At 46.7% G+C, this 14,723-nt stretch overlaps 1 protein-coding gene across 5 annotated transcripts in view; it reads right to left on the reverse strand.

The window, feature by feature from the left end:
- The window catches only part of PKD1 (polycystin 1, transient receptor potential channel interacting), a 159,146-nt gene extending 145,184 nt beyond the window's left edge, over nt 1-13,962 (reverse strand). For 3 of the 5 annotated variants that reach the window (XM_039349704.1, XM_039349705.1, XM_039349706.1), the window contains exon 1: nt 13,595-13,961. In XM_039349704.1, the coding sequence (XP_039205638.1) occupies nt 13,595-13,899 (305 nt within the window). In that variant the 5' untranslated portion in view covers nt 13,900-13,961. Of the gene's footprint in view, nt 1-13,594 lie in introns of all 5 variants that reach the window. The other 2 variants (XM_039349703.1, XM_039349707.1) reach the window with 2 other exon arrangements.
- Between the last annotated feature and the right edge of the window lie 761 nt (nt 13,963-14,723).

Below are 14,723 nucleotides of genomic sequence, written 5' to 3' on the forward strand. Positions count from 1 at the left end.
TAAGGGAGCTTTGCCCCATTCTACAACCTTTCTTGTCACAGTTGTTAAGGGAATCACTGCAGTTGTTAGCAACACCGTCGTTAAGTGAATCTGTTAAGTCACTTTTTTTTGGTGCTGATGTAACTGAACAGTCACTAAATGAACTGTTGTAAGTCAAGGACTACCTTTATGTGCTACAAGTCGAAGAAAGTGGTGCAGGTTTCAAAAGGCAAAAGACGCCCTCTGCTTCACCGTCTTAGTTTGAGAAGAAAACCAAAATGTGTGGAAAATCTTCACAGCAAGAAAAAAAGAAACTGTTAAGCCGTTCCAAAAGAAAAGCATTACTGAATCATATAACACACAAACACATATGTATATATTTTCCAGAGTGTCCTGAATTAGATTCTGCCCTTTGCCTCCTTTATTTTTAGAAACAGCAACTGAAGAGAGACAATATTTGGTCCAGATGTTATTACGAGAATTTTTTTTTTTAAAAAAATCCTGTGGAACCAATAAATTGAAATGGGTAAAGGGGACTAGCCTAAACAATATTTCAAAGAATACAACTTAGAATCATTTTTATGAGTCATAAGGACCAAAGAAGACAAGATTTTTTTTATTTAATCTCAGTTCCTAATTTGCCGCTGTTCTCTTCCAGGACATACTTGCTTATCCGGTCTAGTCTACAACCCTGAGATTTCCTGATGGTCTCCCATCCAAGAACTAATGAGTTTCAGAGTCCAGATGATACTTCCATCTGCCAAGATTAATAATGAAATAAGCTGTACTATTTTTCCAGACCTTCTGAAAAAAGCAGACTTGTTCACAGGACGTGCTCAGAAGACAAAGATGGCGACCACAACAGTGCAATTAAAGGTTCACCTTTTTTAAATCTCTGACTCGGAGACAGAAGGAAGCCCCACAATCCTTCTTGAGACCAGACATGGATGCACAGCACTGTTTTCTAGCGAGTTTACAGAGAAATTACTTTTAATATGTCATAATTACAGAGTTAAGAATGAAACATGGGCAGCTCCATGCCTCTCCATTTCAACTTGTCATTAGAGGAAGGGGGGGAGGTATTGATCCTGGATTTTTATTTGGATATAAAATAATGTTGTCATAATGTTGACATTCAGAAGGGGACTGCTATCTGAAAAGGATTAATCAGTGGAACAGCTTGCCTCCAGAAGCAGTAAATGCTCCAACACTGGAAGTTTTTAAGAAGAGACTGGACAGCCATTTGTCTGAAATGGTGTAGGGTTCCTGCCCGAGCAGGGGGTTGGACTAGATGACCTCCAAGGTCCCTTCCAACTTTACTACTACTATTATAAGGAGCATTTCTTTAAAACAGGGCTCTTCAAACTTGGCCTTTTCATGACTTGTGGACTTCAACTCCCAGAATTCCTCAGCCAGACTTTAAAAGGTTGATGGTTGTAATAAATATCTTAGAGAGAAATCCAGTGCATATTTACTCAAAAGTAAGCCCACTATAATCTTATTCTCAGATGACTCTGCAGTAACTGATGCACAGATGGGAGAAAATATATGTAAATATGATGAAATCTAAATTGGCATCTACCCTGGGTAAGGATGGTAGCACCCTTATGTTCTGGACAGAAATCAGAGATAGAAGGAACTGTTTCACACATGAGGGGCAACAAACTCAGTTTTACAGAGATAAATAACATCTACATGCCATTCAAAAGAGGCAATCAAAAAGCCAAAAAAGAAATCAAAAGACCAGAATACCTTCTCGCCAGCAATCAACACCAGATAAGCAGAGATCAACAACAAGATTGACTTTAGACCAGGGGTCCCAAACTTTGGCAACTTCTGGCTGGGGAATTGTGGGAGTTGAAGTCCACAGGTCTTAAAAGTTGCCAAGGTTGGGGAACCCCTGCATTAGACCAACAACAGTAAACGGCAGCCTAATCAAGGAGCAAACTCTTCTCTCTTCTAACACTGATGATGTTACCTAGTTGGGTAATGAAACGTCTGAAAGAAAACGAAAGCTCAGAGAGCACCAAAGACCTTGCAAACCCAGGTTTGCCACAAAGTGCATACTTAGCCAAAGGGAATCAAAGGCAGCAGCCATCAGTTAAAAAAGAAATAGGTATACACGAAAAATGCAATCCCCGTGAAGAAGGTCTAAAGCTAGGAACAACCCAACAACCGGCACACAGAGGTTTGCTTTTTCCCTTGGAGCTCAAGTCCCAAGCAGACTTGCCAATTTGTATTCCTAGAACAACAACCCTATGAGGTAAGAGTCCTGTGTGAAGCAAACTACCCATTTGCCAGAACAATCTCTAGACCAGGGGTGTCAAACTCGCAACATCACGTGACGTCTTGCGACTTTTTTGCCATTGCTGGCAATGGGGTGGGCACGGTTTCGCTATGATGCATCCAGCCTGCGGGCCGGCAGTTTGACATCCCTGCTCTAGACAGTGAATAAGAACTTTAAAAAGCACAAAACTATTTATTTATTTATTTATTTATTTATTTATTTATGAGACTTATATACCGCTTTAAGTGCAAGCACTCTCTAAGCGGTGTACACCAGTAAGCAATGTATATATATATATATATATATTTACATTGCCCCCAACAATCGGGGTCCTCATTTTACCTACCTCGGAAGGATGGAAGGCTGAGTCAACCTTGAGCCGGTGAGATTTGAACCGCTGACCTGCTGAACACAGTCAGCTAAAGTGGCCTGCAGTACTGCACTCTAACTGCTGTGCCACCTCGGCTCTTAAAATTAAAACGAAAAACCATTTAAAACAAGGGCGAGGCCAAAATGTATAATGGATATTCATCTATGTGTTTGGAAATGTAAAAAAGAAAAGGGCACCTTTTTCATATATGGTGGACATGTAGAGAAGCAGAGGTGTACTGGCGTATGGTCTGGGAATGGGCAATAGAAATGACTAGGCAAAACATTCAACACAAACCGGAGACATTACTATTAGGAATACTAGAGAAAAATGTAAATAAAGAGGACAAATATTTAATTATTCACGTGGTTACGGCGGCAAGGATACTATTTGCTCAAAAGTGGAAAGCAATGGAAGTACCAAGTGGGGAAGCACGAATAAAGAAAATTATGTATTGCGCAGAACTAGATAGGATAACTAAAAGATTAAAAAATCAGGAAGAATCAGAATTTTATCGAATATGGAATAAATTTTATAGATGGAGGGGGGAAAAATGGAGGTCACAGTAAAGAGATAAGTTAAGATAGAGACCAGAAATGTATAGTTGTACATAGATATATTATATGTAATTAATGTACAGTATGGACTGAGATGTCAGTCAAAGACGATTTACCATGTTCCATGTTTTTAATCCTTTTTTTTTCTTTGTACTCAATTAAAAACTTATTAAAAATAAATAAATAAATAAAACAAGGGCGAGGCCTTGATCAAGCCTGCATCCATCAATCAACCACCCCATGCCGGCTCCATTGACATCCTCGCTCCAGCGCCTAGGGGGAAACTCAGGTCTTCACCGTGTTTCTGAAGGCCAAGAGAATGGGGACGTCTGGGTCTCTGGGAGGAAGGCTGCCCACCCTACCAGAGCAGGGGTCTTCCAACTTGGTCCTTTTATGACTTGTGGACTTCAACTCCCAGAATTCCTCACCCAGTGTGCCTGGCTGAGGAATTCTGGGAGTTGAAGTCCACAAGTCATCAAAGGGCCAAGTTGGAAGACCCCTGGTCTAGACCAGTGTTTCTCAACCTTGACAATTTTTAAGGCATGTGGACTTCAACTCCCAGAATTCCACAGCCAGCATTGCTGGCTGTGGAATTCTGGGAGTTGAAGTCCACATGCCTTAAAATTGTCAAGGTTGAGAAACACTGGTCTAGACAAACCAAAATGGTGGCATGGAATCCCCCAAATTAGCTGGCCCCGTGCCCAGTAGGGCTTTAAAGGTGACAACCATCATCTTAAGTTGCTCCTAGAAGCCTACCAAGAGCCAGTGCAGTTCACACAGCAGCAGTGGCAGACACACAAGAGCACCTGCTTGGAGAGGGGAGGACAAAAAAGTCAAGATGGCGGCAAAATTCCACCCTCTTTTACGGGCCTCACAATGCATGGAACCAAGAAGAAGGGCTTTACCTGAATGGTTGTGGAGACCATTTTGGCTTCTCTGAACCCATCCCTGTGCAGAGAAATATTTGCCAGAGAAATATTTGCCAGAGCAACCTAGTGTAGAAACCATTATAACCATAATAAAGGTGCTATTGGGCATGGTATTGATTTACTTCAAAAAAAAGAACCCCTGATAATTTAAGCTCCTCTATCTTTTATCATTCTCACCCAAAACACTTGAAAATATAGCATCAGTTAGATGGACTCTGATGTACTTGGAAAAAGCTAGAAAATACACACTTTATTTTCCATTAATCATTAGCTACTTGAAGAAAACCAGATTAAAAGGATAATTTATTTTCAAATAAAAATCCACATCACCAAAACTTCTCCTACATCTGAAATGCTAGTACTGATTAGCCAGTTTTTCAAGAAAGTGTCCTTTTATTTTGAGAAAGGCATGCTGGCCCCGAATTTTAATTCACAAACGTATTTTTAGTATTTATTTATTTATTGTGTTTATATACTGTTGGACTCTGATGAGTCCTGGCAGTCTAAACCATAAAATGTAAAAACATAAAACCAAAATATATATTGAAGAATTCCAAAGCCACATATTGTAATGCTGCACTATAATGTCAAACAAAAGAGATAAACAAAAAACAAATTATGTCCTTCAAAAAAGGAAAACTCTTCAGAAATTAATGAATATAAAAGCAGAAAACAGTCCTTTTCTACTTTCCAATCTAATCCACCTGCAGGGCTGTTTCTCACAATATTCATGCCAGTTTCAATTATTTCAATCAATCAGTTTAATCTATTTCTTTCCAGCCATTCTGACCAATGCTACATCACAATGTTTCTTTAAACCAATATCTTAAAAGATATTAAAATGCATAATGGTTATTCTCCCAACAATTAAGTTGATTTGTTCTCTGCATTCTGCATAATGTTACATCTTCCTCTGACACACTGAGAAAATAAATGAACGATTTTAGTCATGAAATATCTAAACCTCTTATTGTATGTGGGTCTGTATTCCATCTATCCTCAATCTAAAACCTTTTGTCCCTAAATTTCTACTGTTCTTCCTTACTGAATTATTTGCTCCATTTATCCACACAAAAAAAATTATTACATAATTCTGCATCAACTAAAGAACAGTACTGAAGCTGACAAAGAAATAATCCTGTTCTGCAGAAAGCAATTTCTCATTCATCAGAAATACGAATTCATCCTACATGTACATCCTATTTATCCTCCATCTTGTCTTGAAACAGAACTCACAGGGTTGGTAAAACACACAAAAATAGCAACACACTTGAGATGACCATGGAAATTCAAAATCTCCTTCTGGGCACCAACCTAAGAAGGGTGGAGAGCAGCTGAAAACGGTCCTTAGGTTTTGCTGCATTTAGAGGGCCCGCCCTGGCTGGAACCGCTTAGCCCTCACAGTTGGATGCCATCAGGGCCTTTGCCATTTGCCATTGGGCCAAACTGCCAGGCTCAGAGAGACCCTTCCAGGTGCCTCAGATGCCCCCACCTCTTCCTGAAAGGTCCAGGACCCATAAAAGCCACGTCCCTCCCTCCGAAGCTGCTCCAATGTGTTAGGAGGGCAACTGATCTATGCCCAGCCAGTGCAGCCTCTGCTGGGTTGCCAGAGGTCTTGCACCCCCCCCCCCCCCATAAGGATGCCAAGCTCAGAGGACCTGCTACCTAGGCAGGGAAGCAGATTCGGGGCCTCTATCTGTGGGGAGGGGGGCTCAGGGTAACCCTCCAACCCTCCAGAAAAACTCCCTTCTGCTTGGGGCCTTTTGTCTGAACAGCTGGGTCAAAGCCACCTCCCATCTTCACTTTTTACAAATGCCACACAGTACAATCCCATCCTGCGTGCTTCCCATTTGCTAAATTAAAATAGCATTTTTTTAAACTTGAAAATGTCCTCTCATCTTTTCACTTGTGAAAAGATGAGAGGGGGATGCGGTTTGGGGGGAAATGGGTGAGCAATGCCGGAATTTGTGTGTTGTATTTTAACTTGTTATGTATCTGAATTTTTTTTCTTATGATTGTAATGAAAATAAAATAATAAAATTTAAAGAAAAAAAATGTCCAAGGAAAAAAGAACTTGGCAGCTACCAAGGGCAGATGTCTCAGATGGGGGGGGGGTGTCCATACTCAAAAAAGTCAAGATCTCAGCCACAATGTCACAACTTTCTGGTCTTTTATGGATGTCCCTAAGAAATACAAGTAGTCCTTGACTTATGACCACAAACTGAGCCCAAAATGTATGTTGTTAAGTAAGTTTTGCCCCATTTAACGACTTTTCTTGCCACATTTGTTAAGTGAATCATTGCAATTGTTATGTTAGTAACCCCGTTGTTAAGTGAATCTGGCTTCCCCATTGACTTGGCTTGTCAGAAAGTAGCCAAAGGGGATCAGATGACCCCGGGACAGTGCGACCGTCATAAATATGAACCAGTTGCCAATAGTTCAAATTTTGATCAGATGACTATGGAGGGGATGCTGCAACGGTCGTAAATGTGAAAAACGGTCATAAGTCACTTTTTTCAGTGCTGTTATAACTTTGAACAGACACTAAACGAACTGTCGTAAGTCAAGGACTACCTATAGATTCAATTTCAACTTTTTTGACCTGTGACACCCCTGCGCAAGAACCCAAAGCCCCAGATACCCACACTTTGCCAGATAGGAGCAGCAGCAGCCCGGCTAAAAGGGGAAGTGAGCAGGGGAGGCAGTTCCTGGAAAGTTCACGGCTGATCCCTCAAGCAGCAAGAGAAAAGGTCACCATTGCCCGATTACTGAGAAAACTAATAAAGGGGAATATTTGTAGCTCAGGTTTGACATGAGGGGTCCTTGGTGCTCTCTGAGCTGGGTTGTTTTCTTGCAGACGTGTCATTACCTAAGCTAGATAACTTCATCAGTGCTAGTAAGGAGTGAGGTCTGCTGTCAGTTTATAATCTAGCGCAGTGGTGGCGAACCTATGGCACGCGTCCAGAGGCGGCACTCAGAGCCCTCTCTGTGGGCACGCATGCCTGCCCCAGAAATGGCAACTGTCCCTTTGCAACCAGCCGCCCGCTAACTGGCCAAGGTCCCACATGGCTGGATGCATCCCGGCACCCATGCACTCGCTGGCCTCTGTGTGCAGGGGCCGATGGTGTCAGGCAGCACCCACCCCTGCCTCACCTTTCCTTGTGACAATGACACCCCCGCCCTGCTGCCTTGCCTTACCCCGCAGGATGAGCCTCCTGCCCACCGCCCCACCTGGCAGAGACTACCTGGATCTCCCCCAACCCTGCTCGGCCCCCACAGACATCCCTCCCCATGAGCAACATCAAGGTGATCATGCCCACTTTGGCCACTCCCACCCAATCTGCCATGACCACCACAGCCACGCCCACCCAGTGGGCCATGCCCACCTGGCACCCGGCGATAAATAAGTGGGTTTTGGGTTGCAGTTTGGGCACTCGATCTCCAAAAGGTTCTCCATCACTGATCTAGCGGCTTGCCTGTCAGTGTTGGTGGGGGGTGGTCTTAAGAGAGAGATTCTTCTTAGCGATCCAAACTCCTCCTCCTGTTTGCAAATCCCCTCCCTTCTAGCACTGATGATGTTACCTAGTTGGGTAATGAAATGTCTGCAAGGAAACAATCAAGCTCAGAGAGCGCCAAGGACCCTTCTCCCTGAGGAAACGGGAGGGCAGGATCCAGGATGAGCAAATTTGCCTTTCTTTCCAGAAGAATTCACAAACACTTTTGACCCTCACACAAAGCTTGTGGCAGGAAAAAAAAAAGCCAAGCTGCAAAAACCTTCCAGAGTGAAGGGGAGAACCCAAATCTGGATCCATACGGAGCTATGACCTTTTTGTGCACAATAATTTGGCCTTTTGCCCACCCACTGAAAGAGTTTGTATCAGGCGGGACTTTCTCAGAAAAAGATGGAGCCTTTTTAAAGCATCTGCAAGATTTCTCTGTGTGGCTTTGAGTTGTTACAAACTAGAGAGAAGACCATTTTCATCCAGTGAATGGTCTGTGATTTAGTTGCTTCACTTTTCCATGTCTGTTTAATTTATTTATATAGATGTCCAACTCACACAAAGTGACTCCAGATGGTATGCAACTAAAAATCCAGTTAAAAATTCACAACTTAAGCCCCCGCCACTCCCCCACCCCAAGATTTTAGCATATTTCTATTTTATAAGTGGTCACTATTGTGTAAATCAGTGATTCTCACACCTTGGCACCATGAAGATGTGTGGACTTCAACTCCCAGAATTCCTCAATCAGCATAGCCAGCAAAAGACTGGTGCAGATGACAGTAGAAGAAGTAGATTTTCTTCTCTTGCTCAACTATATCCAATTCTCAGAAACCACCTGGACACATTTCTGCAATGTTCTTGGCAACGTTTGTCAGAACTGGCTTGCCATTCCAAGGGCTGAGAGAAAATGCCTGGCCCAACTAGCCTTGTGCCCAAGGTGAGATAAGAATAGTGGTGGCGAACCTATGGCACAGGTGGGCACTTGGAGCCCTCTCTATGGGCACCCGTGCCATTGCCCCAGCCTTGCCTCCCCCTGTGACCCCCTCCTCTCCAGCAGCCCCCCTGAAGAAAAGTCACCCCCGAGCGTGGCCCATGCGGAGCAGCGCAGCCAAGGACATGGCAGCCAGGCAGTGTAGACAAAACTCTGCCCTCATGCCCCATCATGCAGTTGATGCTGCAGGGCGCAGGCAGAGGGTGTGGCCGCCATAGTGCTGCTGGGCTGCCTGGGCGATCTGCGGTGGGCCCTGGAGGCAGTGAGTGGTCCTGTGGGCAGGCGGGGTGGGGGGTGGGGGATGGGGGGCGGGGGGGGCAGTTTTGGGGCACTCAGTCTCTAAAAGGTTCGCCATCACTGGACTAGAACTCACGGTCGCCTGGTTTCTAGCCTGGTCCCTTCACCACTGCACCAAATCAGCTCTCAAAAGGAGAGAGGTTTCACTGTAAATTTCGTTTCTTTATTTTATTTTATTTCAGTAGACCAATCCAAATCTAACTTTACAAACAAAACCAAAGCGGGGAGAAGAAAATGCAGAAAAGTAAAGGGGGGGGGGGGAAGAGAGCTGACATTCATTTAAATGATTAAAACAACATAGTCTTGTGCTGCCAAAACAACATTCAATTCAGCTTTGAATTATACTGACGAACTTTCCATTTAGTTCTGGCTGGAAGCATGATATAATGTGTTTGTTATGTTCAACCAGGCCTAGTTTACGGCTGCATGTATCTTTCAGACCCAACAATCAAACACTTCAGAATCTCGCATTTGTCTTCTCGAAGGCTGAAGACATGCCTAATTTCCCCAGCACGGACACACACACACACACACACACACACACACACACCGTAGCGACGTCTAATTTAGCCTTCATGTAAGGAGCTGATGCGACAACATGACACTGTCCGTGGTGGCCATCAGGACTGCAAAGCTCCCACAGGCCTACCAGAAGCTCACTAGATTGCCTGCTTTAGCAAAGATTAGTACAGGTAGTCTTTGAATTACAACCACAATTGAGCCCAACATTTCTGTTGCTAAGCGAGACAATTGTAGGGGACTTTTGCTCCATTTTACGATCTTTCTTGCCACAATTATTAAGTGAATCACTGCAGTTGTTAGGTTAGTGACACAGTTGTTAAATGGATCTGGCTTCCCCGTTGACTTTGCTTGTCAAGAGGGTGCAAGAAGGGTTCACAATGACCCTGGTTATAAATAGGAGTCAGTTGCCAAGCATCTGAGTTTTGATCACGTGCCCACTGGGATGCTGCAACGGTCGTAAGTGTGAAACGGAACTCCAGTGCCATTGTAACTTTCGAGGACTACCTGTATCACTTTAGGATAGTGTTTCTCAACCTTGACAATTTTAAGGCATGTGGACTTCAACTCCCAGAATTCCACAGCCAGCAACGCTGGCTGTGGAATTCTGGGAGTTGAAGTCCACATGCCTTAAAATTGTCAAGGTTGAGAAACACTGCTTTAGGAGGATGTCATGACAGTGTAGAAATATGGGAAGTGCTTTTCAGCTGGCAAATATAATGACTGCCAATCTCAGCCAAATCACTTTTTCAGAAATCTTGACAAGCATTTCAACAGCAGCAAAATGTTAGCTATCTCTGTATCTCAGATTTTTGCAGATCAGAATGATATTCCTCAAATAACACCATTTAAATGTTATTTTTTTTAAAAAAAAATTACACCATCTTCCATCTGCAGTGCCTCTCACTGTCTAATCCTGGGGTCAACAGCAGCCCAGCACAGCGGTTTCTGGGGGCCCTTTAAACTCATTTATGAACTGTCCCCTGTAAATTTCTGGCAAACTGATTCTTCTACTCCTGTCTTCTTCCTATATGATGCAAACATTCCTACACCACAGGCTGGAACACAACTAAATGAATTAGAAAATAACTACAGGTAGTCCTTGACCTATGACCACAATTGAGCCCAATTTTTTTTGTCGCTAAGTGAAACATTTGTTAAGTGACTTTTGCTCCATTTTACAACCTTTTGTGCCACAAAAGATATTAAGATATTAAGTGAATCAATGCAGTTGTTAAGTACAGTGTGTGTGGGGGGGAATTATTTGATCCCCTGCTGATTTTGTACATTTGCCCACTGACAAAGAAATGAGCTGCCTATAATTTTATTGGTAGGTTTATTTTAATAGGGAGAGACAGAATAACATAAAAAAAATCCAGAAAAACGCATTTCCAAAAAGTTATAAATTGATTTCATTTTAATGAGCGAAATAAGTATTTGATCCCCTATCAATCAGCAAGATTTCTTTTATACAGGTACCAAAAAGAGATTACGAGCACTCTTTTGATTAGGAAGTGCTCCTAATCACAGCTTGTTACCTGTACAAAAGACACCTGTCCACAGATGCAATCAATCAATCAGATTCCAAACTTGCTACCATGGCCAAGACCAAAGAGCTGTCCAAGGATGTCAGGGACAAGATTGTAGACCTACAGAAGGCTGGAATGGGCTACAAGACTATTGTCAAGCGACTTGGTGAGAAGGTGACAACAGTTGATGCGATTATTCGCAAATGAAAGAAACACAAAATAACTGTCAATCTCCCTCAGTCTGGGGCTCCGTGCAAGATCTCACCTTGTGGAGTTTCAATGATCATGAGAACGGTGAGGAATCAGCCCAGAACCACACGGAAGGAACTTGTCAATGATCTCAAGGCAGCTGGGACCATAGTCACCAAGAAAACAATTGTTAACACACTACGCCATGAAGGAGTGAAATCCTGCAGCACCGGCAAGGTCCCCCTGCTCAAGAAAGCACATGTACAGGCCCCTCTGAAGTTTGCCAATGAACATCTGAATGATTCAGAGGAGAAATGGGTGAAAGTGTTGGGGTCAGATGAGACCAAAATTGAGCTCTTTGGCATCAACTCAACTCTCCGTGTTTGGAGGAGGAGGAATGCTACCTGTGACCCCAAGAACACCACCGTCAAACATGGATGCTTTGGGGGGTGTTTTTTCTGCTAAGGGGACAGGACAACTTCACCGCATCAAAGGGATGATGGACAGGGCCATGTACCCTCAAATCTTGGGTGAGAACCTCCTTTCCTCAGCCAGGGCAATGAAAATGGGTCGTGGATGGGTATTCCAGCATGACAATGACCCAAAACACACGGCCAAGGCAACAAAGGAGTGGCTCAGAAAGAAGCACATTAAAGTCCTGGAGTGGCCCAGCCAGTCTCCAGACTTTAATCTCATAGAAAATCTGTGGAGGGAGCTGATGGTTCAAGCTGCCAAACATCAGCCTTGAAACCTTAACACAAAGAGGAATAAGATAAAATCCCTCCTGAGATGTGTTCAAAACTGGTGGCCAACTTCAAGAAACGTCTGACCTCTGTGACTGCTACCAAGTACTAAATCATGTTTTGCAAAGGGGTCAAATACTTATTTCATTCATTAAAATTCAAATCAATTTATAACTTTTTTAAAATACGTTTTTCTGGATTTTTTGTTGTTATTCTGTCTCTCACTGTTAAAATAAACCTACCATTAAAATGATAGACTGATCATTTCTTTGTCAGTAGGCAAATGTACAAAATCAGCAGATCATCAAATAATTCCTCCCCCCCCCCCATTGTAAGTAACATGTTTGTTAAGTGAATCTGGCTTCTCCATTGAATTTGCTTGTCAGAAAGTCACAAAAAGTGATCACATGATCCTGGGACAATGCAACCGTCATAAATACTGTATGAGTCAGCTGCTAAGCATCCAATTTTTGATCACATGACTACGTGGATACAGCAACAGTTGTAAGTGTGAAAAATGGTCATAAGTCAACTTTTTTCAGTGCCGTTGTAATTTTGAACAGTAAGTGAAACTGTTGTAAATCGAGGAGTGCCTGTACTGTAACTACAAGAATGTAGGTGGTATTACTGACCAGAGGTCCCAAGCAGACCCCATTTTAGACTCCCTGGCACCATTAGCCTTGCGATGCGCCATCTTGAAAGCAACTGAAAACAGAGTTGAACTTAAAGAACGAAAGAAACTTTACACCAGCCTGATAAATAAAATGTTTTTAAAATGCAGGAGCCCAAGACAACCAAAGCTTTTCCCTCCAGTCCCTTCCACTTTCCTGGGGCCAGGGGGGCCCTGCTCACCCGTCCCCCTCATTTTATCCATCTGCACCTTGCCAAGGAAAGACGAACCGTTCCTGACCCCACAAAGCAGGTGGAGATCTGTGGAGGAAGGACAAGAGGCCCCACTTTGCAAAGGGGAAGGCTTTCTCCCCACTCCCCAACTGGTTCAGGGTCTAGCAAGGAAACGCAGGGGCCCCGTCAGCTCCAAGCAAGGCTGCTGTCTTCCTGCCCAGATGAATTAATGCAAAGAGATGGGGGGGGGAGTCCAAGGGTTTGGGGGCTTTGAGAGAGGCTGGATGGGCCAACTCACCGGCTACCCCTCCTCAGAGCATCCAGGCTCCTTCGTCTGCGGCTTCTGCAGCCAGTGAGGATGTGTGGGCATGCAAGTGGGCAAATGTCTGCCACCATTCAAGGCAAAAAAATTCCAGAGCATATGCCAAGTCACCCCCCCCCCCAAGGGCCACAGCCAAGATGCCCCAAGCAAGGACCGCAAGGAGCATCTTCCTGGCCCAACCAGAGACGGAGATTCAAGCGCTTCTCCCCAACTTGGAAGGCCCATAATCCGGCCCGGAAGGCAAAGCCCCCTCAGGCCCAGGGCCTCATGCAGGGGGCTGCCCCCCCCCGCCTATTGACTTTCCAGCTTGGCTCCAGCAAGGGGGGCTGCCCCTAGAGGCGGAGGGTCCATTTACGCGCCAGCCAGTGCTGCGCGAGGCCCGCGATCAACTCTTTCCCCGCTGCCCGGCGGTAGCTCGCTTGCAGGCGGCGGCGCTCATCTGTCGGCGGCTCCGGTGGCGGGGAGTTCCGGCGGCGGCGGCGGCGGCAGATGCTAGGCCAAAGACCCCCCCCCGCCCCGCCCCCGCCCCTACTCACAGCGCGACGGTGCCGGCGGGCCAGGCCGGTCCGGGCGGCAGCTCCAAGCCGCGGGCGGCGCAGTCCACGGCGCAGGCGGCGCTGCCCAGAGTGCGGCAGGCGCAGTCGGGCCCGCAGGGCGGCTGGCACCCGCGCGGGGTGGCGCTCGCCCCGGCCAGCCCGCCGCCCAGCAGGCAGCACAGCAGGCACCAGCGCCGCCAGCCCGGGGCCGCCGAGGAGGAGGAGGACAAGGCGGCGGCGGCGGCCGAGGCGCGACGGGGGCGGCCGTTCGTTCTCGGCGGCCGGAGGCAGCGCCGGGCAGGCATCGCTTCAGCGCGGGCATGGCATGGCTGCTGCGCCCGGGCCGCCCCTCCGCTCGCTGGCTCGAAGGCAGCGACCGCCCCGCCGCCTCGCCCACGCCCCCCGGCCCCGCGGAGGGGACGGCCGGCCCGCGCTCCGCCCGCCCGCAGCCCCGCCGGCGCCGCCCGCTCCGGCCGGCCGGCCGCCTGCCTTCCCAGCCCCGGCAGGAAGGAAGGCCGGCCGGCCGGCGGACCGCGACAATAGCGGCAGCGCCGACCCTCGGGCTCGCCCTGAGGGGACGCCCCCGGCCCGGCTTCTCCACGAGAGCCCGGGAAGCCCAGGTCCGACCCCTGCCCGGGCCCAAGGCGCCCCGCCGGCCCTAAGGCCCCGCCGGAGGGTCCCGCGGAGCCGAGAGCCGCCCCGGCCCTGGCCGAAGGTCCGGCGCCAAGTGGCCCTCGCGGCGCAAAGCAGCCGAGGGTGGGGGCCTCCTGCGGGACTCCCGCGGACCCCCTTTGTCGCTCCCTCAAAGGGGGTGTGTGTGTGTGCCCCCTCCGATGGGATTCGGGCGACGTTTTGCCAAGAGGAGGAACGAGGAGGGGGCTTGCACCGCTGCCCACCTTCATGCACCCCGATCTTGCCCAGGGGCTGCTTTGGAAACAAAGAACTTCTCTTAAATCAGCGGTTCTCAACCTGTGGGTCGCGACCCCATTTAGGGTCCATCGACCATTTCAAGGGGGGGTCGCCAAACGCCGCGATCCGCCATTTTGTTTGTCAGCCAGTGCAGGGAGTGGTGTTGCGCATGCGCACCGTGCAGAGGCGGTGCATCGAGCACCACCACGCATGCGTGCCG

Source organism: Crotalus tigris, unplaced genomic scaffold (genome assembly GCF_016545835.1).
Source record: "Crotalus tigris isolate CLP2741 ecotype Arizona unplaced genomic scaffold, ASM1654583v1 scf7180000018301.7375997, whole genome shotgun sequence".
Lineage (NCBI taxonomy): Eukaryota > Metazoa > Chordata > Lepidosauria > Squamata > Viperidae > Crotalus > Crotalus tigris.